General features: G+C 44.3%; 1 protein-coding gene across 2 annotated transcripts in view; it reads left to right on the plus strand.

The window, feature by feature from the left end:
* Positions 1–27,279, plus strand: part of mlxip (MLX interacting protein) — a 165,564-nt gene extending 138,285 nt beyond the window's left edge. The window contains exons 11-17 of one of the 2 annotated variants that reach the window (XM_072495315.1): positions 5,231–5,435; positions 10,290–10,402; positions 14,040–14,156; positions 18,981–19,108; positions 20,982–21,105; positions 23,314–23,443; positions 25,638–27,279. In XM_072495315.1, the coding sequence (XP_072351416.1) occupies positions 5,231–5,435; positions 10,290–10,402; positions 14,040–14,156; positions 18,981–19,108; positions 20,982–21,105; positions 23,314–23,443; positions 25,638–25,759 (939 nt within the window). In that variant the 3' untranslated portion in view covers positions 25,760–27,279. The remainder of the gene's footprint in view (positions 1–5,230; positions 5,436–10,289; positions 10,403–14,039; positions 14,157–18,980; positions 19,109–20,981; positions 21,106–23,313; positions 23,444–25,637) is intronic. The other variant, XM_072495325.1, reaches the window with a different exon arrangement.
* Positions 27,280–27,787: the final 508 nt, after the last annotated feature.

The raw sequence follows: 27,787 nt of genomic DNA on the forward strand, positions 1-27,787 counted from the left end.
ATATATATATTTTTAAACCCCATCTATATCTGATTGCAGCCTCTTTGTATCTTCCTCGCAACATGCGTTCCTGCCCATCTTTGTGTCATCAAATCTAGCTACCATACCTGCAACGCCTTCATCAACGGCATTGAATAGTTAAGAGCCCAGCATTATTACTTGTGGCACTCTGCTAGTTATAGCTTGCCAGCCTGTAAAAGACCCATTTATCAAGACTTCTTCTTGTTAGCTAATCCATTCCTTGTCCATGCTAATATATTCCCCTACACTGTGCTGTTATCTTTATGTGGCACCTATTGAATGTCTTTTGGAAATCCAAATACAGCAGATCTACTATTCCCCATTACTTCTTGTTACTTCCTCAAAGAACTCCAATAAATTACTCAATCACTATTTTCCTTTCATTAAACTATATTGACTCTGCCTGATTGTATTAATATTTTCTGAATGACCTGCTAATTCCTCCTTAACAATGAATGGATTCGAGCATTTTTCCCCATGATATGCTAGGCTAACTGGCCTGTAATTTCCTGTGTTCTGTCTCCCTCCTGGAGTGTTACAGAAGTTAGGAAGGTTACAATCAATAAATCCACTATCTCTGGAGCCACTTCTTTTAAGACTCTAAGGTGCAGGCCATTAGGTCCAAAAGGCACGCCATTCTTTAGTCCCAATTGTTTTCTTTGTACCATTTCCCTAGTGATTGTGATTGTTTTTCCACTCCTGGTTTTTAACTAGTAATGGGATGTTTTTGTGTCTTCTACAGTGAAGACTGATACAAAATACTTGTTCAACATTTAATAATAATCGCTTATTGTTACAAGTAGGTTTCAATGAAGTTACTGTGAAAAGCCCCTAGTCGCCACATTCTGGCGCTTGTTCGGGGAGGCCGGTACAGGAATTGAACTCGCGCTGCTGGCCTTGTTCTGTATTACAAGCCAGCTGTTTAGCTCACTGTGCTAAACCAGCCCAGCCATTTCACCATTTACTTAATTCCCTCTTATTAATTTCCCAGTCTTGCCCTCAAAGGGACTAATGCTGATTTTAGCTATTTATTTCCTTTTTAATACAGTTCTAGAAACTTTGCTGTCTGGTTTTATATTTTAGTTTTTTTCTCATACTCTTAAATAATGAGGAATAAAATGTTTGCTGATTGCTAAAATTTATCCCATCTGCTGACTTACTACTGATCTTCGCAGTATAGTTTGTGTTTTATTTCAATTTGATACTGTCCTTCTCTTTAGCCACGGATCGTACATCCTTCATGGCCTTTTTTACTGTAGTACTACTCAGTAGACGAGATGTGTGAAGAGATCAGATCAGTCCATAATTGGGTCGTTTATTAGTCTGGTAACAGCGGGGAAGAAGCTGTTTTTGAATCTGTTAGTCCGTGTTCTCAGACATTTGTAAAAAAGCAGTGGAATAAATCCTTGGTGAGAGTTATGAAATATCACCTTAATTGTTTCTCTACTGTCTAACATTATAACCTATGTTACCTGTCTACTTTAGCCTGTCTTCATATTCTTGTAATTTAATTTATTTAACTCTGAAGTCTTAGACCCAAGTTTCTCAAATCGATTGTGAAATTCTATCATGCTATCATGCTATGATCATTGTTGTCAGGGGCTCCTTTTACTATAAGGTCATTAATTTACCCTGATTCATTACACAAAAACAGGCCTAAAATAACCTGCTCCATAGTTGGCTCTAGAATGTACTGCTCTAAGAAATTGTCCTGAATGCATTCAATGAACAAATTTTCCAGGTTACCTTTGTCAATTTGATTCGTCCAATCTATACGAAGATTAAACATGCTCACGATTATTGCAGTCCTTTTTTTTTAACAAGTCCCCATTATTTATTTCTGTATTCTCTGCCCTATAATGTAGCTATTTTTAGGGGCCTATAAACTACTCCCATATATGACTATATTTTGCTATTTTTTAAATTTTCACCCAAAGTGATTCTACATCTTGCACTTCTGAACCAAGTTCATTTCTCGCTACTGTATGAATCTCAACCTTTAATAACAGAGCTACTACATAACCATTCTAGTAAAGTTCCTTTGCTTCTTGTCTAAGGCCTTTGCATCCTTCCTAAATTGTGGTGCCCAAAATGACTTCCTTGTTTTTGTAATCTGTGCCTCCATTTATAAAGCCAAAGACCTCAAATACTTTTTAAACAGCCTCCTCAACTTGTCCTGCAATCTTCAAAAATGTATGTGTGTACAACCCCAGGTTCCCCTGTTCCTGCACCATCTCTAAACTTGTAGTTTATATTACCTCTTTTTCTTTAGCAATCTTCTTGATTGATTGGACCTTCAACATGTTTTCTGTCCTTCTATTTTAACAGGAGTTTGACTTACCTCTAGTTTGCAGATTTCCCATTAATGGGAAAATTTACACAAGGATATTAATATGCTATGACAGAAGGGTTAATGAGTTCTGTTGCCTCGTTCAATAGGATCTCGATGTTTGATTACTTGTACAAAAAAATTAAATACAATAATGTACTTGTCAGGAAAATGTTTAAATCTTTTTAAAATCCAGACATTAACAAAGTGTACTTTTTTTATTGTTAGAAGATTAGTTATTTATTTCCTGGAAGTATCGTGTAGTCGTGCCCTATGAGAACCAATACATGTTTCCATTATACTCTCGTCTGCTACGAACAAAACAAAACTAACATTTTCAGTTTCCTGAAATATGGTTACCTTAAAATGAACCTTCCCAACAATTTGATCACATTAACAGATTATTTCACCACATGGGTGGGTTTATCGCAGTGGCATAAGCACATCAAACATAAGCTATTGTGTAACAGTTAGGAATTTTAGTGAAATGTGGTTTCATTGCCTTTGAAATGGCAAGATTTAAAATAAGTTATGAGGCGATTTCCCAAAACACCTTGAGGAGGCTGTGAACATTGTTTCCCCTGAAGTCCAAAACCAGAATACCGTAAAAACTGACCCTGTGATAGTGGTTGTAGGTGGGGGAATTTGCAGACTTTCAGTTTCTAATAAAACCAAACAAACCTCATGATTTTTCACAAAAACATACACTAATGTATAGCCTTGCTCAGAGGAAATGGGTTGTCTTTTAAATGTATTTTTGGAGTCTGAGAACATGAATTTCCCAGAGAACTATCATAAAAGGTTGATAGCTTATAGCACCACCTCTGCAGTAACTAGGACAAGTTAAGGAGTCGGCGGGGGGGGGGGGGGGGGGGCACTATTTTGAAGGGTGAAACAGAAGCTAAATCAATGCTTTGCTAATGAGACTCAAGTCTGACCTCATGCAATTTTAATCTAATACTGATTGTAATCATTTGAATTAGCTTGGGGATGCTAAATCAGACAGCTATAGGTTTAACACTCAAGTGCTAATTAGTTGAATTTTCTTGAAATAGTCTGGGTTTCATGCATCCACGCCCACTGAAAATGTTGAGTGGACTGGCACGCAACAGGTTTCAGGATCTCTTGGGGACCGAGGGACAAGCCTCAGAGGCTCTTAGACACTGATCTTGTGGCTCTGGGGGAGGAAGGTCCGGAGAAGGACATGTATTTTGTAACTGTGCAGGCGGGAAGCAGTCCGCCTCATCCTCTTGTTCCTCCCTCTTACAATAGCTGGTGCTCCTCTACCTAGACTCATCCTCCCATTCCTCACCCACATCAAGTGGGACTCTCAGAAAGATGTTATAGTCCAAGCACTCTTTTTCTTGTGACTTCGGTGAACTGCTGCTTCACAGCATCCGGGACCCAGGTCAATTCCGACCTTGGGTTACTGTCTGTGTGGAGTTTACACATTCTCCCCATGTCTGCATGGGTTTCCTCCGGGTGCTCTGGTTTCTTCCCCCAGTCCAAAGATGTGCAGATTAGGCGGATTGGCCATGCTAAATTACCCCTTAGTGTCCAAAGGCTCGGTGGGGTTGCGGGGATAGGGTGGTTGAGTGGGCGTAGGTAGAATGCTCTTTTGGAGACTTGGTGCAGACTTGATGAGCCAATGGCTGCCTTCTGCACTGTAGGAATTCTATGGCTCTAAGGTAGAGCAGTATAGCACTTGCTCTTTTTTAGATAAAGTCCTCAAAAGAATTTACAGAATGACTGGTGATAAAAGTGTTGGTATGGTCTTGACTAAGTGTTATGGAAATTCACCTGATATAGAAACATAGAAAATAGGAATAGGAGTCGGTCAATAGGCCCTTCGAGCCTGCTCTGCCATTCAGTATGATCATGGCTGATCCTCTTACGTCAATCCCATACTCCTGTGCTCTCCCCATACCCCTTGACATCTTTAGAGTCTAGAAATCTATCTATTTTCTTCTTAAATATATTCAGTGACTTGGCCTCCACATCCTTCTGTGGTAGAGAATTCCACAGGTTCACCATCTTCTGAGTGAAGACATCTCCCCTTATCTCAGTCCTAAATGGCCAAGCCTGTATCCTGAAACTCTATTTCAATAATCCTTTTCAAATCTCCAGCATCAAGTGAACAGTAAATGGAGATATAGATTCAAGTTGTGCAAAGCGTTCTCAGCAATGACTTGTTTACTCTGTTCAGCTGGTCAGATGTAATTCAGAAGAACTTGATTTGATAGTTATTTATTCTTTCTTGAGATGTGGGTGTCACAAAGCCAGCATTTGCTCCACATCCCTAATTGCCCTTGAATGAGTAGCTTGCAAGGCAATGTAGTGGGCAGTTAAGAGTGTCAACCACATTGCTGTGGGTCTGGAGTCATGTGTCTGCCTGACCAAATGGGGAGGGCAGATTTCCTTCCTGAGAAGACATTACTGAACGCAATGGGTTTTTATGACAATTGGTGATAGTTGTCATGGTCACCATTGGTGAGACCACTGTTATATTCCAGATTAATTTAATTCAAATTAATTGGTGTGATTTGAACCCACTTCCCCAGAATATTAGTTTGGGTCTCTGGATTATTAGTCCAATGACATTGCCACTACAGTTCCATCTTTGTAGTGGTATTGGCATTGTATATGTATCTTTTAAGTATGTATAGACAATTTGAAAATTGAAGTAGGATATATTTAACAGTTGGCTAGAGGTCTGTGTTAGCACCTGCCCGTTAGATCTTTATGGTCAGACAGCTGCTGTACAGGACATTGGACCTTAACTTGACAAGTTTCAGGTTACCAGATTTTCAGGGAATATTATTGAACTTGAATATATATGTTGACATTTAGCATCCTTTTAACTTCTTATCATCTTTGTAGCCCACAGGTGATTTCCATGGAAGTATTTTAGTTAGTCCAGCACAACAACCAGGAGTGATGAGCACATCACGCCAAACCTCAAAACCTGCAAAGTCAAACATATTCGCCTCAAATGCGGCCCAGAATGCAATCAGGTTTCAGCCCAAAGCTGAACAGACCACACCTGCAATCACAAGCAAGCAGTCACCTTCACCCACACCAACAAGTAAGCAGCCATCAGAAGTTAAATTGGATTTAGAATTTTTCAATTATTTGTGGTTTATTTTGAAGAATGATCAGTCACATATGAGGGAATATTTTGTTCTACATTTATGCACTGAACATCACGGATGAATGTTTTCTCCCAATAGAATTTTGCAGTCTTCACGTATTATTTTCTTATGGACTGTGTACTTTTCCCCATAAGGCTTTCGGGATTAGAAGAGAACTTTTGATGTCTATCTGGAATGGCAGATAAACTGAAGTGTTGTTTTCCTTCCAGATATGTGTATTCCTATGTTTTTATAGGACCTGAGATGAAAAATTACTTCACTCAAAGGATTGTGAATCTTTGGAATTCGCTCCCCCAGAGGGTTGTGGATGTTCCATTGTTGAACACGTTTCAGGCTGGGATAGACCGATTTTTGATTTCTCAGGGAGTTGAGGGATGTGGGGAGCAGGTGGGAAAATTGAGTTGAAGCCCAAGATCAGCCATGACCGTATTGAACAATGGAGCAGACTTAACGGGCCATATGGTCATCTTCTCCTATTTCATGTGTTCTATGATCTATATTAAACCAAGCTGATTGTGAACATCCGGATCGCTTACTGGCTGAATCAGTTGCCAGTGTGATGAAATGCATAACAGACCAAGAAGCTCTAAGTTTGAACCTAAGCCAGGTTGAGTTAGTAGATCTCAGTGGGGGTGCTCCAATTCTTCACAATGTTCTGGCAGGGTTATTGGGGGCAGAGTCCCTCAATAAATATATTGTCAGGGTTCCTTTCCAGAATGCAGGTGAGGTGCGCCTGTTAATTTTGATTGAAAGCAAGTTCAGGCATGGCTCCAATCCATCCCTGTTTTGCCATCCCCTACTGAGGTATGTTTCTGACACAGTTTAGATTTGTGCATGTTGTATCTTGGGCAAAGAGGCCTTTATATACTGTGCGAGGTTTGCCTGCTTCCACTCAGCCATATTGTAGCATGAATTGCCATCTGGTTTGATGGGGCTATGTGTCGGGGAAAGCAGATAATTTCCTCATAATATTTTTCATCTGGCTGTTGAGACTAAGAGCTAATTGCCCCCCACCAAATTGTGATGTATGGAGGAGAAATATTTTTCGACTATTTACTTTAGAACATAGAACATTACAGCGTAGTACAGGCCCTTCGGCCCTCGATGTTGCGCCGACCTGTGAAACCACTCTAAAGCCCATCTACACTATTCCCTTATTGTCCATATGTCTATCCAATGACCATTTTAATGTCCTTAGTGTTGGCGAGTCCACTACTGTTGCAGGCAGGGCATTCCACGCCCTTACTACTCTCTGAGTAAAGAACCTACCTCTGACATCTGTCTTATATCTATCACCCCTCAATTTAAAGGTATGTCCCCTCATGCTAGACATCACCATCTGAGGAAAAAGGCTCTCACTGTCCACCCTATCCAATCCTCTGATCATCTTGTATGCCTCAATTAAGTCACCTCTTAACCTTCTTCTCGCTAACGAAAACAGCCTCAATTCCCTCAGCCTTTCCTCATAAGATCTTCCCTCCATACCAGGCAACATTCTGGTAAATCTCCTCTGCACCCTTTCCAATGCTTCCACATCCTTCCTATAATGCGGCGACCAGAATTGCACGCCATACTCCAAATGCGGCTGCACCAGAGTGTTGTATAGCTGCAACATGACCTCATGGCTCCTAAACTCAATCCCGCTACCAATAAAAGCTAACACACCGTACGCCTTCTTAACAACTCTCTCAACCTGGGTGGCAACTTTCAGGGATCTATGTACATGGGCACCGAGATCTCTCTGCTCATCCACACTGCCAAGAATCTTACCATTAGCCCAGTACTCAGTCTTCCTGTTATTCCTTCCAAAATGAATCACCTCACACTTTTCTGCATTAAACTCCATTTGCCATCTCTCAGCCCACCTGCAGCTTATCTATGTCCCTCTGTAACTTGTAACATCCTTCCGCACTGTCCACAACTCCACCGACTTTAGTGTCATCTGCAAATTTACTCACCCATCCTTCTACGCCCTCCTCCAGGTCATTTATAAAAATGACAAACAGCAGTGGCCCCAAAACAGATCCTTGTGGTACACCACTAGTAACTGGACTCCAGTCTGAACATTTCCCATCAACCACCACCCTTTGTCTTCTTCCAGCTAGCCAATTTCTGATCCAAACTGCTAAATCACCCTGAATCCCATGCCTCCGTATTTTCCGCAGTAGCCTACCATGGGGAACCTTATCAAACGCTTTTTTGAAATCCATATACACCACATCAACTGCTTTACCCTCATCCACCTGTTTGGTCACCTTCTCAAAGAACTCTATAAGGTTTGTGAGGCACGACCTACCCTTCACAAAACCGTGTTGACTATCTCTAATCAAATTATTCCTTTCCAGATGATTATACATCCTATCTCTTATAAACCTTTCCAAGATTTTTCCCACAACAGAAGTAAGGCTCACTGGTCTCTAGTTACTGGGGTTATCTCTACTCCCCTTCTTGAACAAGGGGACAACATTTGCTATCCTCCAGTCTTCTGGCACTATTCCTGTAGACAAAGATGACTTAAAGATCAAGGCCAAAGGCTCAGCAATCTCCTCCCTAGCTTCCCAGAGAATCCTAGGATAAATCTCATCCGGCCCAGGTGACTTATCTATTTTCACACTTTCCAGAATTGCTGACATCTCCTCCTTATGAACCTTATGGTTCAGGGGTAGCACTTTCTCACCTGAATCAGTTGGTTGTGGATTCAATTTTCACTCTAGGCTCGAGCAATTAATCAAAGGAGGGACTTCAGCCCATTACTGTGATGGGGGCACCATCATCATGGAAGAGAAGTTAAACCGAATCCCTGTGAGCCCTGAGGCAGATATTAAAGATTTGTTGGTACCATTCAAAGATGAGTTCTTCCATTATCTGGTCCAATATTTATCCCTCAATCAACATCAATAAAAGAGATTACTCAGTTATTTGTCTCACTGCTGTTTATGGAAGCTTGCCGTATGCAAAATGGATGATGACCATAAGACATAGAAGCAGAAATAGGCCACTAGGCCCATCAAGTCTGCTCCCCATTCAATCATGGCTGATATTTTCTCATCCCCATTCTCTTGCCTTCTCCCCATAACCCCTGATCCCCTTATTAATCAAGAATCTATCTATATGTCTTAAAGACACTCCGTGATTTGGCCTCCACAGCCTTCTGCGGCAAAGAGTTCCACAGATTCACCACCCTCTGGCTGAAGAAATTCCTCCTCATCTCTGTTTTAAAGGATCTTCCCTTTAGTCTGAGATTATGTCCTCTGCTTCTAGTTTTTCCTACGTGGAAACATCCTCTCCACGTCCAATCTATCCAGGCCTCGCAGTATCCTGTAAGTTTCAATTAGATCCCCCCCATATCCTTCTAAACAGAGGAGTACAGACCTCCTCTGGACCCTTTCCAAGGCCAGCACATCCTTCCTTCGATACGGGGCCCAAAACTGCTCACAATATTCCAAATGTGGTCTGACCCTAGCCTTATACAGCCTCAGAAGTACAATCCCTGATCTTGTATTCCAGCCCTCTTGACATGAATGCTAACATCTCATTTCCTTCCTAACTGCCGACTGAACCTGCACGTCAACATTAAGAGAATCGTGAACAAGGACTCCCAAGTCCCTTTGTGCTTCTGATTTCCTAAGCATTTCTCCATTTAGAAAATAGTCTATGCCTAAATTCCTCCTTCCAAAGTGCATAACCTCACAGTTTTCCACATTGTATTTCATCTGCCACTTCATTGCCCACTCTCGTAGCCTGTCCAAATCCTTCTGCAGCCCCTGTGCTTCCTCAATACTACCTGTCCCTCTACAGCCCCCTTGCTTCCTCAATTACTACCTGTCCCTCTACAGATCTTTGTATCATCTGCAAACTTAGCAACAGTGCCTTCAGTACCTTCTTCCAGATCATTAATGTATATTGTGAAAAGTTGTGGTCCCAGCACAGACCCCTGAGGCACACCACTCGTCACCGGCTGCCATCCTGAAAAAGACCCCTTCTGCCAGTCAGCCAATCCTCTTGCCCTTGTCACCTTGGGCTCTTAACGTATTTCACAATCCCCTATGCGGCACCTTGTCAAAGGCCTTCTGGAAATCTAAATAAATCACGTCCACTGGTTCTCCTTTGTCTAACTTTCTTGTTACTTCCTCAAAGAACTGCTGAGTTGCCTTACTTTACCACAGGACGATACCCCAAAACATATTTTGGCTGTTAATGGTTTTGGGAGTGTCCTATGGTCATGAAATGTACTATATAGATTCAAGTTCTTTTTTTGCTTGCTTTCAGGGAGTTCTGCAACTTGCAAGAAGTTTCTGCAAATAAATCTGACATGCTCTTTCATCATAAGGATTTCCTGTGTTATGCAGATACCTTTTAAAAGTTTACACTAAGGGGGCTGCATTTGGCCATAGGTTACTGATGGACCGTAGTAAAATGTGCCCTTTCTTGCATTATTTACCTTTTATCCTGATACTTAGAATGTATTGGCTAAGAATTATTACTTTTTGAATGTTCTTATTAACTGATGAATATTGTACAAGATTTTGAATGGTACAGTACTTAATATGAAAAAATGAAAATCGCTTATTGGCACAAGTAGGCTTTAAACAAAGTTACTGTGAAAAGCCCCTAGTCGCCACATTCCGGCGCCTGTTCGGGGACGCTGTTACGGGAATTGAACCGTGCTGCTGGGCTGCCTTGGTCTGCTTTCAAAGCCAGCGATTTAGCCCTGTGTTACCATGAATAACTTGCCAAATAATTTAAAACCATTTATAAACACTTGGATTTAATTTATTGTTCTTCAGGTGTGGACCGACCGAATTCAAGTCAGGGGTCTCCAGCAGCTTCAGAGAGAATCCCAAGCCCACAATCTCCCATAAACAATTCTACAAAACCTAAAACAGACCAACCATTTAAGGTAATAGATTTTCTGAATGTTGTTTGCCTAGTTTTTGAAGTAGGGATTTTCCTTGAACTTCTTGGACAAAGGTCTCCCCTCGTAAACTGGCATGTACTTCATTTAGGGGAACAGGTGACAGCTGGCTCCAAGTCTTTATGTATCTGTGCTTCATTGGGTTTCTAGAAGGTATATGAGAACCTCCTCTCGCCCGCCCGCCCTCTCGGCGCTCTCGCTCGCCCGCCCACCCTCTCGGCGATCTCGCTCGCCCGATCCCCCTCTAGCCCGCCCACCCTCACGGCGTTCTCGCTCGCCCTCTGGCCCGCCCGCCCTCTTGCCCGCCCGCCCTCTCGGCGCTCTCGCCCGCCCTCCCCTCTCGGCGCTCTCGCCCGCCCTCCCCCCTCGGCGCTCTCGCTCGCCCTCCCCTCTCGGCGCTCTCGCACGCCCTCCCCCCTTGGCGCTCTCGCTCGCCCTCCCCTCTCGGCGCTCTCGCCCGCCCTTCCCTCTCGGCGCTCTCGCTCGCACTTCCCTCTCGGCGCTCTCGCCCGCCCTCCCCTCGCAGAGCTCACGCCCGCCCTCCGCTCGCGGCGCTCTCGCCCGCCCTCCTCTCTCGGCGCTCTCGCCCGCCTGCCATCTCGGCGCTCTCGCCCGCCCTCTCGGCGCTCTCGCTCGCCCGCCCGCCCTCTCGGCGCTCTCGCCCGCCTGCCCTCTCGGCGCTCTCGCCCGCCCACCCTCTCGGCGATCTCGCTCGCCCGCCCCCCCTCTCGCCCGCTCGCCCGCCCGCCCTCTCGCCCGCCCACCCTCACGGCGCTCTCGCTCGCCCTCTGGCCCGCCCGCCCTCTTGCCCGCCCGCCCTCTCGGCGCTCTCGCCCGCCCTCCCCTCTCGGCGCTCTCGCCCGCCCTCCCCCCTCGGCGCTCTCGCTCGCCCTCCCCTCTTGGCGCTCTCGCCCGCCCTCCCCCCTCTGCGCTCTCGCTCGCCCTCCCCTCTCGGCGCTCTCGCCCACCCTTCCCTCTCGGCGCTCTCGCCCGCACTTCCCTCTCGGCGCTCTCGCCCGCCCTCCCTTCTCGGCACTCTCGCCCGCCCTCCCCTCTCGGCGCTCTCGCCCGCCCTCCTCTCTCGGCGCTCTCGCCTGCCCTCCTCCCTCGGCGCTCTCGCCCGCCATCCTCTCTCGGCGCTCTCGCCCGCCCTCCCCTCTCGGCGCTCGCGCCCGCCCTCCTCTCTCGGCGCTCTCGCCCGCCCTCCCCTCTCGGCGCTCTCGCCCGCCCTCCCCTCTCGGCGCTCGCGCCCGCCCTCCTCTCTCTGCGCTCTCGCCCGCCCTCCCCTCTCGGCGCTCTCGCCCGCCCTCCCCTCTCGGCGCTCTCGCCCGCCCTCCCCTCGCGGCGCTCTTGCCCGCCCTCCCCCTCGGCGCTCTCGCCCGCCCTACCCCCTTGGCGCTCTCGCCCGCCCTCCCCCCTCGGCGCTCTCGCCCGCCCTCCCCTCTCGGCGCTCTCGCCCGCCCTCCTCTCTCTCGGCGCTCTCGCCCGCCCTCCTCACTCTCGGCGCTCTCGCCCGCCCTCCCTTCTCGGCGCTCTCGCCCGCCCTCCCCTCGCGGCGCTCTCGCCCGCCCTCCCCTCGCGGCGCTCTTGCCCGCCCTCCCCCTCGGCGCTCTCGCCCGCCCTACCCCCTTGGCGCTCTCGCCCGCCCTCCCCCCTCGGCGCTCTCGCCCGCCCTCCCCTCTCGGCGCTCTCGCCCGCCCTCCTCTCGCCCGCCCTCCCCTCGCGGCCACTCCCTAAACTGTTGTCAAGGTTTAAGGGACAGGAAATTTGAAAATAGATGGACAAAAATGAAGGTTAAGGAAACCCAAGATGAATGCTGATAACTACCTTCTCAAGGGCAATCATCGATGGGCAATAAATGCTGGCATAGCCAGTAATGCCCGCATCTTGTGAACAGATTTTTAAAAATTTGTGACCGCATCTGGTATCCTGCTTGGCTGTTAAAATGGAGGTCATACTGCCTGGGATTTACTAATGAGGTCTTCTCTTGTACCAGCCACCAACTCTGTAGACTAGTATCTTAGCTGGAAGGCATGGAACCATGTTTTAGCCACAGTGGGCTATTACTGTCACTGAATGTGTTGAGCCATATGCCGATGAATGGTTTTAAGTACCCTTGTAGTAAATTGAGCAGATCTATGTTTGCCCCTCTTACAGAATCCGATGCTGAGAACCTGGTTCTTGGTCATCATCTGATTGATATGCCTGATGTGTCTGAGGAAATAGTGGCTTCCTGGTGGACAAACTAACCAGGTCATAGAAAACGGTTTATTATACAGATGATCTATTTTATGCAATACCACTGAAATAAAGATGTATTTTATTTGGGATGCATCCATTATTGTGGTTAGTAAGGCCTTGACATGTCTTGAGAGTGCTATTGTGTGTGTTGTCCAGCAGTCTTTTGGCAGTGGAACCTCTACTTTCAATGATCGTCTCCAAATTGCAGATGCTGATTTTGCCTCTGGGCACAAATGTTGGTGGGTGAGCAGGCACACCCTGAAATTCCCTGACCTGCTTGACATCCCGGCCCAGTTTGGATTACATCAGCTTGTGGGTGCAAAAAAGTAGACAAAATTGGTACAGGGGCTCATGAGAGCCAGAGTACCTGCGGAAGAAAGAAAAATGAAATGCAAAAAATGCAAAGAAAAAGGGTGTATTTTACATTTGATGTCTTGTATGTCTGAACAGTGAGAAGTGGTATACAAAAGCAGAACTCCCAGATCATAATCTTTATTGTCACAAGTAGGCTTACATTAACACTGCATGAAGTTACTGTGAAACTCTCCTAGTCGCCACATTCCTGCGACTGTTCGGGTACACAGTGGGAGAATTCAGAATGTCCAAATTACCTAACAGCACGTCTTTCGGGCCTTGTGGGAGGAAACTGGAGCACCCGGAGGAAACCCACGCAGACACTGGGAGAACGTGCAGACTCCGCACAGACAGTGACCCAGGCCGGGAATTGAACCTGAGACCCAGGCGCTGTGAAGCCGTAGTGCGAACCACTATGCTACTGTGCTCCCCATGGTAAATCAATGCATCAAAATATAACTTTGGGACAAAGTGGGCACAAGTCTAGCAGAGTAGGTTTGCCTCTTTTCTGTACCTGCCTGCCTATTTGGAAAATCCAGGTTGTAAAGTTCCATTGTGATGGTAGAGTTAAGCATTAAGTTCAGGTCATGTGTCCAGGTGGGTTTCTGGATAGTGAAGGAAAAACCTTTGGAATTATTCATGAAATTTGAATCTGAAACAATAAGGACCTCTATTCCATTACTCCAGAGTGTTGTCTTAAATTGATGTATTCTGTTACTGGAGCCTTTTTACTTCTCTTTTCTAGCCAAGTTAGGATATTACAGATGGGTCCAATCCTGTCCTGCAACTCCCATATCAGGCTGTATGTAGGTCCAGTGTTCTGCAGGATGAAATATTTTTGATTAATAACTATTAGATATTTTCACTTTTCCTGCACACCCTCCGTGGCCTTGGGTGATTTCAGTGGGAAATCCCATTGATAAGTGGCGGGGAGACAGAATCCCGCCGCCAGCGAACAGCACGCCTCCAAGAAACGTGGGCGGGGGACCGGAGAATCCTGCCCATTATAATGAATTTTATTTTACAGAGTCTGAGAATGAACCATATTTCAGCGGAACAGAAGAGGCGATTTAACATCAGAGTGGGTTTTGACACCCTTCACAATCTAGTGACCACTTTAAAATCCCAGTCTAATGTAAAACCGGTAGGTTGGCTGTTTGGTTTCATATGATTGTGGATAAGGCATGATGGTTTGAAAGTCAGTTAATATTTTGTTTGGTACATTTTTCAGAAACTCATAAGTAGAATCTGGATTGTAACTATATGAGCACACACAATCTGCAAGTATTTTTGGAGTTTTGGGTTATGAGAGATGTTTATGCATTATGGCGGAGGTGTCTAGCTTTCTTTGGGCTGAAAGTTGGATCCAAATTAGAATTGCCACTAGGAATTCTGAATAACGAACCATCCCACCCCACTTTTTCCCCTCTTTCAAACAAGGAATTCCAGTTCCTTCCCTCTTGTTTCTAGGAGTCTAACTGTGGCATGAAAGAAGAAAGTCCAAGCCCAGCTCGGGCAATTTGGATGTGTTTCACCCCATTAGTGCACATAAATCCTTGAAACTCCTCATGGTAAAGTGGGTACCATTGTCAATAATAAGTACTTCTGGAATCCTGAGGGTGCTCTGCTCCACTTACTGCTGTGCCTTTCCTGATCTGTTCTGGTCAGGTAAATAAGCATCTACTGAATAGAAATAGAAAATGCTGGAAATACTCAGCAAGTCTGCCAGCACCTGTGGAGAGAGAAAGAGTTAATTTTTGCAGGTCGTGACTATAAAAGCTCAGGAGGCCTGAGAAATCCAAACGACATTAACTTCGACAACAGACGTAAAGGCCGCAATGCTAGCCAGTCCCAATCTGGGTTGACCTTTCTGAAGCAATTTCTACGGGCCCCAGCTGATGGGCCTCCACCATAAGCGGGGCAATTTGTTTTCCATGAGTGTTTTGGGGAGATCAACTGCGGCGTCCCCGCGGATCTCGTGAAGGTTATTACATCCCCTCTCAGCAAAGTCCCCCAGTAGCCGGTTGCAGAGGGAGTGTCTCCTTTGCCGTTTTGCCCATGGTTGTGCTACTTGCAACTGTGGGGCCGGTTCTCGTGGGGTGTGTTATTGTATCGGGGATCGTGCCGAGGGGGGGGCCTGTCAGAGGTCCGTATCCAACCGTAATACCCTCCAAAAATACTGTGAATTCCGTGTCATATTAGAAACTGAGCCGTGCGCATCCTGCTGACCTGGGAACAGGTCTCTGGTGGGGAATGCACCTTGGTTCAAGGATGGCAGACGGAGGGGCGGGCGAGTACCAATTCACCCGGCGTGGTTCACTGAGGCAGGCTTCCCTGCCTTTGAGGTGCTTTCACTCGGTCCGATCTCCAGTCTTGACCATGTCAGGGATTGACCCTTTTCTCTTCAGTATGGGCCCTGAGAACCGCAGGGCGCTATCCATGAAATTTCAAATGTGGACCGCGACACCAGGTTCAAAACCTCTGTCGCACGTTCGATGATCGTGGTACCTCTGCTGGAAGTCCTGTTTCTTTGCCATCTTCCCACCAAGGTTCGGGTATGTGAAACTTCGGTGGATCTGGAGTTGTAGTCCCATCAGCAACTCTGCTGGCGCTATACCAGTTGTCGCATGTGGTGTTATCCGGTAAGTTACCAGGAACCATGCCAGCTTTGTAACAGCTGACCCTGCAGTGCTTTTTCATGCCCCATTTAAATGTCTGGACTGCTCGTTCTGCCAGACTGTTGGAAGATATGGGGCAGTTTGGATGTGTTTCACCTCATTAGCACATAAATCCTTGAAATTCATCATGGTAAAGGGGGTTCCATTGTCTATAATAAATACTTCTGGAATCCTGAGGGTGCTGAAGAACTGGCACAACTTCTCTACGGTGGGACACAAAGTGGTGGAATACATCCAGTGCACGTCCATCCACTTTGAGTTGGTGTCGACCCCAAGAAGGGCCTGGCGAAGTTGGCATGCAAACACACCCAGGATCGTCCCAGCCACTCCCACAGGTGGAGCAGGATGATGGAGGGAGCTTCTGGTGCTCCTGGCAAGCTGCACATTGCTGCACCAGTCGCTCAATGTCACCGTCGGGCCCTGACCACCCCATGTAACTCCTGGTGAGAATCTACATTTTAGAAACCCCCGGGTGTCTGCTATGCAAGTGGTTCACTGTCCTGGCCACAGGACAACCACACAAACACACCAAAGGATGATGCCTCTGAGTTCCTGCTGTTTTGTCATATAGGCCCGCAGTTCCTATGGTGGCTTTCCGTGCAATCCACCATGTAGGACGATGTGGTGCAGTTTTGCTAATGTTAGGTTCTTTTGGTTCCATGCGCAGATTGTGCAACCCTGACGGGTAATGTGTCCATAAAGTTTAATGCCAAAATGACTTTGTCCGCTACTCCACACAGACAGTGACCCAAGCCGGGCTGGCGGGGACGGGGGCTTACAAGCAGTGGGAGTCAGTTAAGGGCTTCTGCTTGCCTAATCTGATGATATTCGAACGTGTATTCGTGCACCGCCAATAGCAAAGCCCACTGTTGGATCCTGGCCTAAGTTATCGGCTGTCTCAGTTTATCCTCCTTGAATAGGCTGAGTAAAGGTTTATAAGGGCAGCACGGTAGCACAGTGGTTAGCACTGTTGCTTCACAGCTCCAGGGTCTCAGGTTCGATTCCCGGCTTGGGTCACTGTCTGTCTGGAGTCTGCACGTTCTCCCCGTGTCTGCGTGGGTTTCCTCCGGGTGCTCCAGTTTCTTCCCACAAGTCCCGAAAAATGTGCAGGTTAGGTGGATTGGCTATGCTAAATTGCCGTTCGTTTAGGTGAGGTTGCTGGGTTACGGGAATAGGATGGAGGTGTGGGCATAAGTAGAGTGCTCGTTCCAAGAGCCGGTGCAGACTCGATGGGCCAAATGGCCTCATTCTGCACTGTAAATTCTATGATCTAAGACCATAAGTCATAGGAGCAGAATTAGGCCACTCGGCCCATCGAGTCTGCTCCGCTATTCAATCATGGCTGATACGTTTCTCATCCCCATTCTCCTGTCTTCTCCCCATAACCCCTGATCCCATATTAATCAAGAACCTACCTATCTCTGTCTTAAAGACACTCGGTGATTTGGCCTCCACAGCCTTCTGTGGCAAAGAGTTCCACAGATTCACCACCCTCTGGCTGAAGAAATTCCTCCTCATGTCTGCTTTTTTTTGTAAATTTAGAATACCCAATTCAGTTTTTCCAATTAAGGGGCAATTTAGTGTGGCCAATCCACCTACAGTGTACATCTTTGCATTGTGGAGGTGAACCCACACAAACACGGGGAGAATATGCAAACTCCGCATGGACAATGACCCAGAGCCAGGATTGAACCTGGGACCTCGGCGCCGTGAGGCAGCAATGCTAACCACTGTGCCACCGTGCTGCCCTCTCATCTCTTGTTTTAAAGGATCATCCCTTTAGTCTGAGATTGTGTTCCCTGCTTCTAGTTTTTCCTACAAGTGGAAACATCCTCTGCACATCCACTCTACCCAGGCCTCGCAGTATCCTGTAAGTTTCAATGAGAACCCACTCATCTTTCTAAACACCCGGGTACAGACCCAGAATCCTCAACTGTTCCTCATACGACATGCTCTTCATTCAAGGGATCATTGTTACGAACCTCCTCCGGAGCCTTCCAAGGCCAGCACATCCTTCCTTCAATACGGGGCCAAAAACTGCTCACAATGCTCCAAATTCCAACAAACAGTAAACAGTAATGAATACATATGTCAATCCCCTTATCAACAACAACGATCCCATCCTCCCACCACCCCCCAAACAACGGCCCACCTGACACTATAAGCATCAAATAAAATAAATCCTCCCAAAGTGGGGAAAAAAAAGGAAAAAAGAAAAAGGAATCAGGAATCGCCTATGGTCACCATTGACATAATACAGTCCAACCCCAACCCCCCCTAATATTCAATGCCATCCAATCCCCGAAAGAGTACCGTGAATGACACCCATGTATTGTAAACACCCCCCACCCCCCCCAGACTCCTCCCCTCCACTTCCTCTTGTAAACTCCTCCCCCCAACCTCGGTTCCTTCCCCCAACTTTTCACCCCGGCTAGACTCACCAAAACCTGTTCTGCCAGGCTCCGATGGCCGCAGCCCCTCCCCCACATAACACCCGTTCACTGGCCGGCTTAAACCGGCCAGCGTGGAGGCCCTCGCCCGGGTCTCCTTCCCCCTTGCCCGGTCCCAGGAAAACCAAGAAATCCCCTTTAGCACACAACCCTCGCATACACACCCAAGCCCCAAAGAACCATCATTGCAAATGAAAGTCCCATCTCTTCCCTTGTCCAAATATACAGCGCCGACTCATTTAGTACATATACTAACACGCAGTGAAAAAATAAAGTTACATGAGGCTACATCGGTACACGACCATTCTCAATTCTGCCACAGTCTTTCTGCCTTCGCAAACTCCTCCGCTGCTTCCACCGTCCCAAAATAAAAGTCCTTGGATTTGTAGGTCACCCTCAACTTAGCTGGATAGACTATGCCGCACTGCACCTTGCTGATGTACAGTGCCTTCACCTGGCTGAAGGCAGCCCGTCTCCTCGCCAGCTCCACGGTAAAGTCCTGGTATATGTGTATACCAGCTTCAGCCCACTGCACCACCCACTTCTGCTTTGCCCAGCACAGGACTTTCTCCTTCACGCCAAACCTACAGAAAAGAGTTACTACTCTTGGCGACTCATTCGCCTTTGGTATAAGCCTCCACGACCGATGAGCCCGATCCAGTTCATATCGGGAGGGATCGTGCCCCTCCTCCAATAGCTTCGCCAACATCGTGGCAAAATACTCCGTCGGCCTCAGGCCTTCCACCCCTTCGGGCAGACCAGATGAAAAATATCTTTGTTCACAGGTTTGGTATTAGTCTTGCTTAATTTTAACCAGATACTTTTGTATCTTTCCTGCAGATGAGCCATGCAGCCACACTGCAGAAAACTGTGGAATATATAGCAAAACTACAGCAGGAGAGGACACAGATGCAAGATGAAGCAAAACGTCTCAGGGAAGAAATTGAGGAGCTTAATGCATCAATCAAGTGGGTAAACAGTTTTGCTGCATTTTAAAAAAAAGAATTGTGTCATCGTTCTTATTGTCATAAAATACAGTATATATATTTTTTCAATTATGCATTCTAAAAATAGCTATGGTGGACCCTTTTTTCAACTGCTTTATTTCAAATGTCGGGTTAAAATGTAATTTAAATGATGGAATACAGGATTGCTCTAATTGCAATTGCTTGTCAGAATATGTTTACAGTACTTGTTAACTTATTTTTGTATGTTTAGTAATGGTTATAAATCTATTGTATTTTATATGGTTAGCTATGACATTTGTAGTAGAAAAGAGTTTGCAGATTTTAATTTATTTGTCTTCAATCCATCTTCACCTGCCCCTTCTCCCACATCACTCCTTCGCCCCCTCCTCCTTCCCCTCCTCCAGTCCCATCTCTCCCCTCCTTCACCCCTTGTCCCATCCTCCCTGTTCCTTCTCTCCTCTGCCCCATCTCTGTTTCTTCTCCTCCCCGCCCATCTCCTCCAGTCCCCTCTCCCTTTTTCTTCCCCCGCCCAGCTCGTCCCTCCTTCGCTCCCGTCCCAGCTCATCCCTCCTTCACCCCCCGTCCCATCTATTCCCCATCATCCTATCTCCACACGCCTTCACCTCTGCCCTCTCCCTCGTGGGGATGAATAAGCAGGGTTTCTCAAAACAAATGAATACCCACCTATTCATAAACTTTACAGCAGCAACCTGCCTCAGGGCAGTCCATTTGGCCACACCCACCAACAAAAAACAAGAGGATTTAAAGGACCTCGCAGCTGTTGGCATTCAGTCTGAACTTCATGGCAACCATTGTACCTCTGAGCACGTGACCCCAAAATCTCATCTCATGACCCAGTTTGGGAAGCCCTACTTATAGTACTGATGCACATGTATAGCACACTAGATTTGAGGATGCAGCAGTTTGAATAGTATACATCTAACCTAACTTCACTTGTGCATGTCCTGTCTACAAGTTGTCCAATTTTTGTCCCGTGCTCTTCTGAATGCCTCGACTCCTCTGGTGCCGCATCCAAATGACTGTTGGCAGTGATGTCCACTTCTCATCTGATTAATACAGATGACACTTTTGAAATTAGCTATGAGGAGCGGTTGAATAAAGCATTAGCTATGAGGAGCGGTTGAATAAACTTGTTTTGTTCTCACTGGATCGACGGAGGTTGAGGGGTGACCTGATAGAGGTCTACAAAATTATGAGGGGCATAGACAGAGTGGATAGTCAGAGGCTTTTTCCCAGGGTAAAGGGGGCAACTACTAGGGGGCATAGGTTTAAGGTGCGAGGGGCAAGGTTTAGAGGAGATGTACGAGACAAGTTTTTTTACACAGAGGGTAGTGGGTGCCTGGAACTCGCTGCCGGAGGAGGTGGTGGAAGCAGGGACAATAGTGACATTTAAGGGGCATCTTGACAAATACATGAATAAGATGGAAGTAGAGGGATACGGACCCAGGAAGTGTAGAAGATTTTAGTTTAGATGGCAACATGATCGGCACAGGCTTGGAGGGCCGAAGGGCCTGTTCCTGTGCTGTACCTTTCTTTGTTCTTTGAAAGGAGGCATGGTTAATAATTACGCCACAGAACACAGGCTAATTTTATTACTTCATTACCCATGGGTGAAGACCAAGCAGTTCACCTCTACCTTTGTCCTGACTGAGATCATAATTCTGCATTGAGGAGATTGTGTCTGGTGCTTCTCCTGTGTTTGTATGGCTCAGCTACATATTGGGTAAACTTACGAAGTAATTGGGTAGTTAAATTGTATTGTACTTTGTTTTGTGATAGAAGTTGGTTATTTCGTCAAATTACTTGGCCTAATAATTGGTATCAATTTGTAACTACACATTTCTAATTTCAGTACCTGCCATAAGCAGCTCCCTGCCACCGGTGTCCCAATGGCACAACAAAGATTTGATCATATGCAGGAAATGTTTGATGAATACGTCAAATCGCGAACACTTCAGAACTGGAAGTTCTGGATTGTATCCTTTTTAATACAACCAAGATGAAAAATGTTATTTTCTTTGGTTCGCCTGAGGTATGGTGACCCTCAGGTTAAATTATCACCTGGGGAGAGCAGACTATGGTCCTCGGGGCTATGGCAATTTTCATTTTGGTGTTTTCATTGAGGTGTAATGTACTTGAAATTGGCCAAAACTGTCTGAAAGATCAAGGAATTCCAAGTGCAGGTAATATCCAGTGCAAAACAAGTTTCTTCTTTTTTTTAATAAAAGATGGTTCATTGAATAAACCCTTACTGCTGAAAGACTTTTACCAATTTCCCTTGCCCCACAAAACTATCCATGCTTTTGGATCAAATTAAAAATGAGTATCTGACAATTGTGCCTATTTACAGCCCTTTGAGAAGGCTCTTCAAATTAAGTTGTTTATTTTAGGCGCAAGGGCACGAGCAGGCACCTTAAAGCTTTTAGATATTAAATAATTTACAAAGAAACTGACTAATATACCAGGGTGCCACTCTTAAATACATCAGCGAACATTTTTTAATCCAAGGGAAAATAATAAACAGTTACAATGCTCCCAGCTCAATAAAAATAGTTTGATTGTGATTATGCAAGTGCATTTACATGGAAGCTTAAACCATAACTTGGTTTTGGATAACTGATGCTTTTTGTGGTCAGATTGTGATTGCCTCCATAGCGAAAACTCAACTAACTATACATAATGCGTTTGGAACTTTTTCTTCCTGATTTCTCAATTTTTCTCTCTTTCTCTTCTGAAGGTAGTAACAGTGAGGTCTGGTTTCCCAGCCCACCCAAATGAGCATTCTTTATATGAGCATAGATAGGAAACATTAATTGGGTAGTTGAATGTGAATATGGATGAGGAATGGGAGCACTGACTTGCCTCGTGTAGTTAGTCATTGCGGAACTGATTTATTAAAAAAAAATCCAACAGTTAATTTAGGATTAATATTGACTTCAACGGGATTTAACCACTATGTTCATCTACTGAGTACTTTCCTAACCGTCAGGTAATGGTATTTATCATTCAACATGACAGTTTTTATCTTCAGTGAGCATTTACTGAACATACTGAATATGTGTTTAAACAGAAAATAGGCAACTGTTCTTGATTATTGGAATCATATTTTTGACCTTTAAGTTATAAAACAGGGAAAACCATTACTGTACATGATGCAAGAAATTCTATTTACTGAGGTGTCATTCTGACGATGTTTATGGTCGATCAGATGAGTAACATGCCACATTTAAACCCAACATATGTTTATAATGCCATTGTTTTACAATCAAAGAGGCCACAGCTCACATTTTTCCTACAATGATGCACGGGTGGGCCTGGATGAATAAATTTGGCCTTTCCATGCATGAGTCTGCAGAGAGCTTGAATAACGAGATTGAAATCATTCCAGATTAATAGCGATCTTTTATTTGTTCATGGGGTACAAGCATTGTTGGCGAAGCCAGCATTTGATGCCCAACCCTAATTGCTCTTGAGAAGCTAGTGTTGAACTGCCAATCTCCTCATGGGTTCGCAGTGAGTTATCTAACTCTGTTTCCAGAGGATGTTTTCCCCTTGTAAGGGAATCTAGAACTAGTTGAAAAATAAAGGGTCTACCATTTAAGATTAAGGTAAGGAGGAATTTCTTCTCTCAGAAAGTTGTTGGCCTTTGGAATTTTCTTCCACAGACAACAGCAGAGGCTGAGCAATTGAGTATATTCAAGGCTGAGTTAGACAGGTTTTGAAAGTTAGACAGCTTTTATTGAACAAGTGAATTGAGTATTATAGGAGGCAGGCAGGAAAGTGGAGTTAAAGCCGCAATCAGATCAGCCTTCTAAATTGTAATGGTGGAGCAGGCTCGATGGGACGAATGACTACTGTGCCTATTTCTTATCATCTTATTGCGACCCTGATGTTATCAGTCTCAATGTTTGAACAAAAATGAAATGACACCAGGGCTATTAATGATCATAATCTGTTATAAATCTTGTGATTAAAGTTCCAAATAAAATGTATTTTGTTGGTTTTAGATGTTACTAATTTGCTATCATTTATGACTGGCCATAAACATTTTAATAACACTTCAGTAATTTGAATTTCTTGCATCATGTACGGTAATGGTTTTCACTGTTTCATGACTGAGTATTGTAGTGTGTTCCATGATTATGAAATTTTAAAAATTGTGATCCTTGACTCCCTGAAATCAGTTTAGCATAATTATAAAACCTTTGTTTGAATCTTTCAATGCCACGGTTGTGACTACAAGCCTAGATGATTTATGCAAGACAACGTTATCCTGGTTGGATCAGCACTGTTCTCTACCAGTTCTTCGACCAAGTAAGTCAACTGTGCGATAAACAGGGTTGAAGCAAACCATCTCTTCCAGCTAATTTTAATTTTTCTTCTTCAGACCACAAAAGCAGTAAACACTTGAGCCAAAAAGGTTACAGGAGGTGTAGTAGCTAGCACATTTTAAGGGACGTTCACTAAAGGCGGAATCATGTGACCCATTAGTCCAATCAGGGACAGGATTTGGGATTCACTGGGATGTGATGGGACTTGGCCCAGCAGTTGGGCCCTATGGAAAGACCGGATGTAAACAGTTGTTTGTAGCTGGAAGAAATCATTGCTTCTTAAAAGTTAACTGGTGGAGCTAATCTTGAAGTTATTGTGCTAATTATATTGGTGGAGCAGACTCGATGGGCCGAATGACCCACTGCGACTATTTCTTATCATATTATGACCCTAATGTTTTCAGTCTCAATGTCTGCGCAAAAATGAAATAACCTTTTTTATGAAGGGCTATTATTCATAACCTGTTCTAAACCTCATGTGTTTAAAGTTCCAAATAAAATGTTGGTTTTAGATGTTACTAATTTGCTATAATTTATGACTGGCCATAAACATTTTAATAACACTTCAGTAAATTGAATTTCTTGCATCACGTACAGTAATGGTTTCACTATTTCAGTGTATTGAGAACTGGAGGGTTGGTGAAGGGGAATTTGAGCTCAATAAGGCCAGTGCAGACATAACTCTAATGGATAACAAAGAAATGGCAGACCCATTAATTGAATACTTTTGTTTCCTTTTTTACAAAAGGAAAAGAGCATTGAGAAAATAATGGGATAAATAAAATATAAAGATATCAAAAACCTGATGGTTTCCACCCTAAGGTATTAACAAAGAACAGGTGGGAAATTGCAGGTGGATTCATCATAAGTTCTTTAGATTTCGGAATTGTGCCTTTTGAAGAACAGAATTGCAAATGCGGCTCTATTATTTAAGACGGGGATAAGGGAGAAATAAGGTAACTAAAGACAGTTTAACATTGTTGTGGATAAGTCACTGGAATCTTATCAGGTGAGCTGTTGAATTGGTATGAGAAGCGGATCAACCTGAATTTATGACTGGTTGGTCTAATCTAGTTTAATTTTTTGAGGAGGTCACAAACATGGTGAACGTAGTTATTGTCTGTGTGGATTTCTAGAAGGCGTTTGATAAGATTTCACACGGAAGCTTTGAATTTCCAACATATTTTAGAATAATCTTTCTTAGCGTCACAAGTAGCTTACATTAACACTGCAATGAAGTTACTGTGAAAATCCCCTAGCCGCCACACTACAGCGCCTGTCCGGGTAGACTGAGGGGGAATTCAAAATATCCAATTCACCGAACAAGCACATCTTTCAGGACTTGTGGGAGGAAACCAGAACACCCGTAGAAAACCCACGCAGACACGGGGAGAACTTACAGACTCCGCACAGTGACCCAAGCCGGGACGAACCGGATCCCAGGCATTCAAACAAGGGCCAAAATTAATTATGTCACCTAAATGTTTGAATTACGAGATTAAATACAATGCATCCAAATCTCTCCTCCCATGTTTTATGGCCATCGATCTATCCATCCATCTGAATGCATTTCTGCCCATTAAACTAGCACCACCCCAATTTTTCTGGTGTTTTATTATAATGTGTTTTTGTAGATCCCACGGCACAGTAACACAGTGGTTAGCACTGTTGCTTCAGAGCGCCAGAGTCCCAGGTTCGATTCCCGGCTTGGATCATTGTGCGGAGTCTGCAGTTTTCCCCGTGTCTGCGTGGGTTTCCTCCGGGTGCTCTGGTTTCCTCCCACAAGTCCGAAAGACGTGATGTTAGGAAAATTGGACATTCTGAATTCTCCCTCTGTGTACCCAAACAGGCGACGTAGTGTGGTGACTAGGGGATTTTCACAGTAACTTCATTGCAGTGTTAATGTAAGCCTACTTGTGACAATAATAAAGATTATGATTATAACTGTATTTTCAGTCCCTTCAACATGTCCCTCTCTCCCTTCAACTCGTCCTCTCTCCGTTCAACCACCCCCGCCCCTCAAATGAATGTCGGTCCCTTGGAAGATGAAACCGGAGAGTTAATAATGGGGAACACAGAAATATCTTAACAGGAAATCAATATTTTCATATCCAACTGAATGTTTGTTGTATGTTTGTTAAGTTAAAAACCTAATTTCATTTTTTGTTTTGTTTCAGTGGTACTGAGCACACTTCGAAAACTTAGTACTACCACATCCATTTTGTCTGATCCATCACTGATGCCTGAACAAGCAACTCAAGCTGTAAACAGAATCAATACCAGAAGTGGGGAGTCATAGCATCAACTTGCGTTGCTGTGACATTTCCTGTGAAATGTAAGAGTCTCATGGTTGAAGATAACCCTGCTGGTGGAAAAGCACGAGTGTGTTTTTTTTTTCTCCCTCTTCCTTTCTGTGACTTTTGCACTTTAAACAAAATGGAAAGCTGTGATCTGGACAATTGGGTAACCTAAACCGAACTGCTGGCTCTTAAATATTCATTCTTCAATGAGTCTTCTGATTTTAAGGGTATACCCAATAATTAACACCAAACAATTGCTTCCAAAATTAGGGAAACCTGTACCTGTGAATATCAGTGGTTGCATCCCATACTTCTGGTGGGATGCATTACAGCTCATTTTTGGCTCAAGTAATACTTGGTCTTTTTTCCCTACTGTCAGAGACAGCATCAGTACAGTGCGCAACTTAACCCACACAGGGGAAGGAAAAAGAGAGGTAGATGGTGCTACGGTTGTTGCTGATGAATGCATATTCCTTGTAGCATTATTCCTTGTAAAGATTGTTTAAGCATGAGCATTTATTATTCACTTACGGTATTTTACTTGCTCCAAAATTTGACTGCATCCAAAGTTTGGAGTACAAATATTTAGTCTATTTCGAGCCTGAAAGCTGCAATTCCTCTCTGTTGATTTCACCTTTTTTATAAGAACATATTCTTCAGAAGAAAAATCAGACGGTTTATCCCCAAGTAATTCAATATCCTTTTTCAGTGCATTACTCTGATCTCGAAGAAAGTTACGCTCAGGTACACATAAGCTACAAGTCCTATGAACAGCAATAAAATATTGTTGTTGGTGGCTTATGAAAGCCTCAGTTATACAGTCTGTATGTTTTGTAAATTACGATTAAAATCAAAGTGGAATGTATTTAATACAAGGCACTTCAAGGGAAATAAGTTTTTAGATACTTGTGACAGTGTTTGTTTCATTTTTTTTTAACTTTAATGCCTCAATACTACACTTTTGATTTTTTTCCCCCAGTAAACTTTCTAAGGAACGTGCAGGCTGCATGTTAAGAACCAAAGAAAATACTTAACTGATGTAAAGGCAAGTGCTTTTGCCTTTAGCCCCTATTCTGTTTCACCAGTGAATAGGTATGAATAATATTAAACAGCTAATGTGTTACTTACTCTCTAAAAGGTGCTCATCTGTCTCAGATCAGTGCATGAATTTGCCTTCCTCGTGTTCATTGGAAGGAAAAAGCCAAGTCCATTAGATAATTTCAAATATCGCCTAAAGGAAAGAAAATCTTCATTTTTGAAGAATAATAAATTATGTTTTGTAATGATGTAGCAGAAACATTAATTGTGTTGTGGTTGTGTTGGATTGGGCAATGGAAAGCAAAGTGATGGTCACATGTTCAAACTAGATTCTGTATGCAATTTTGTGCAAAATCTGAAACATGATTAATGTACATAATTGCTTTAGGGTTCTGGTCTTATCACACATTTTTCTATTTAGATCCATGATGTATTAAAGCTTCATTTATATTTTATTAAATAAAATAGAAGTCAATTTTTACTTCTGACCTTTCATTTTGGTAATCATCTAATGAAGTCCACACAGATTCACAGTTGACAAGGCATACATATAGATTTCATACTTTTAAACATTTCTCCGTGCATTCCTCGTGGCTTGTTGGGTAGACGTGCTTGTTGAGGACCTCAATCTATAGACTAGAAAGGTCTCCAGTGTTGCAGAGAGAGCTGACATCAGCCAATATGTTTGATACAGTGGGCTTTAGAAATTGTGGGCTAGAGACATGCACAGTGCTAACTGTGGAATGTTTGAGTGTTGAGTGAGGATTGGGATCATGCTTGGTTCTGATATCACCACGGTGGTAGTACCAAGGTTCTAGGCGTGAAGTATGGGTATTAAGGTGCCAAATAGTTAATAGCATCTGTGGATCTCTACCTAGTGCCTTTAGGGGAGGTGAACAAATTAAATTTGGTCATGAAATGGGATGTAGTGAGAGCTCATGAATTGGGATTTATTTTGACTTCAAATGATGCAGCGTAGCAGACTATTT

This window comes from Scyliorhinus torazame, chromosome 1 (assembly GCF_047496885.1).
Source record: "Scyliorhinus torazame isolate Kashiwa2021f chromosome 1, sScyTor2.1, whole genome shotgun sequence".
Taxonomy (NCBI): domain Eukaryota; kingdom Metazoa; phylum Chordata; class Chondrichthyes; order Carcharhiniformes; family Scyliorhinidae; genus Scyliorhinus; species Scyliorhinus torazame.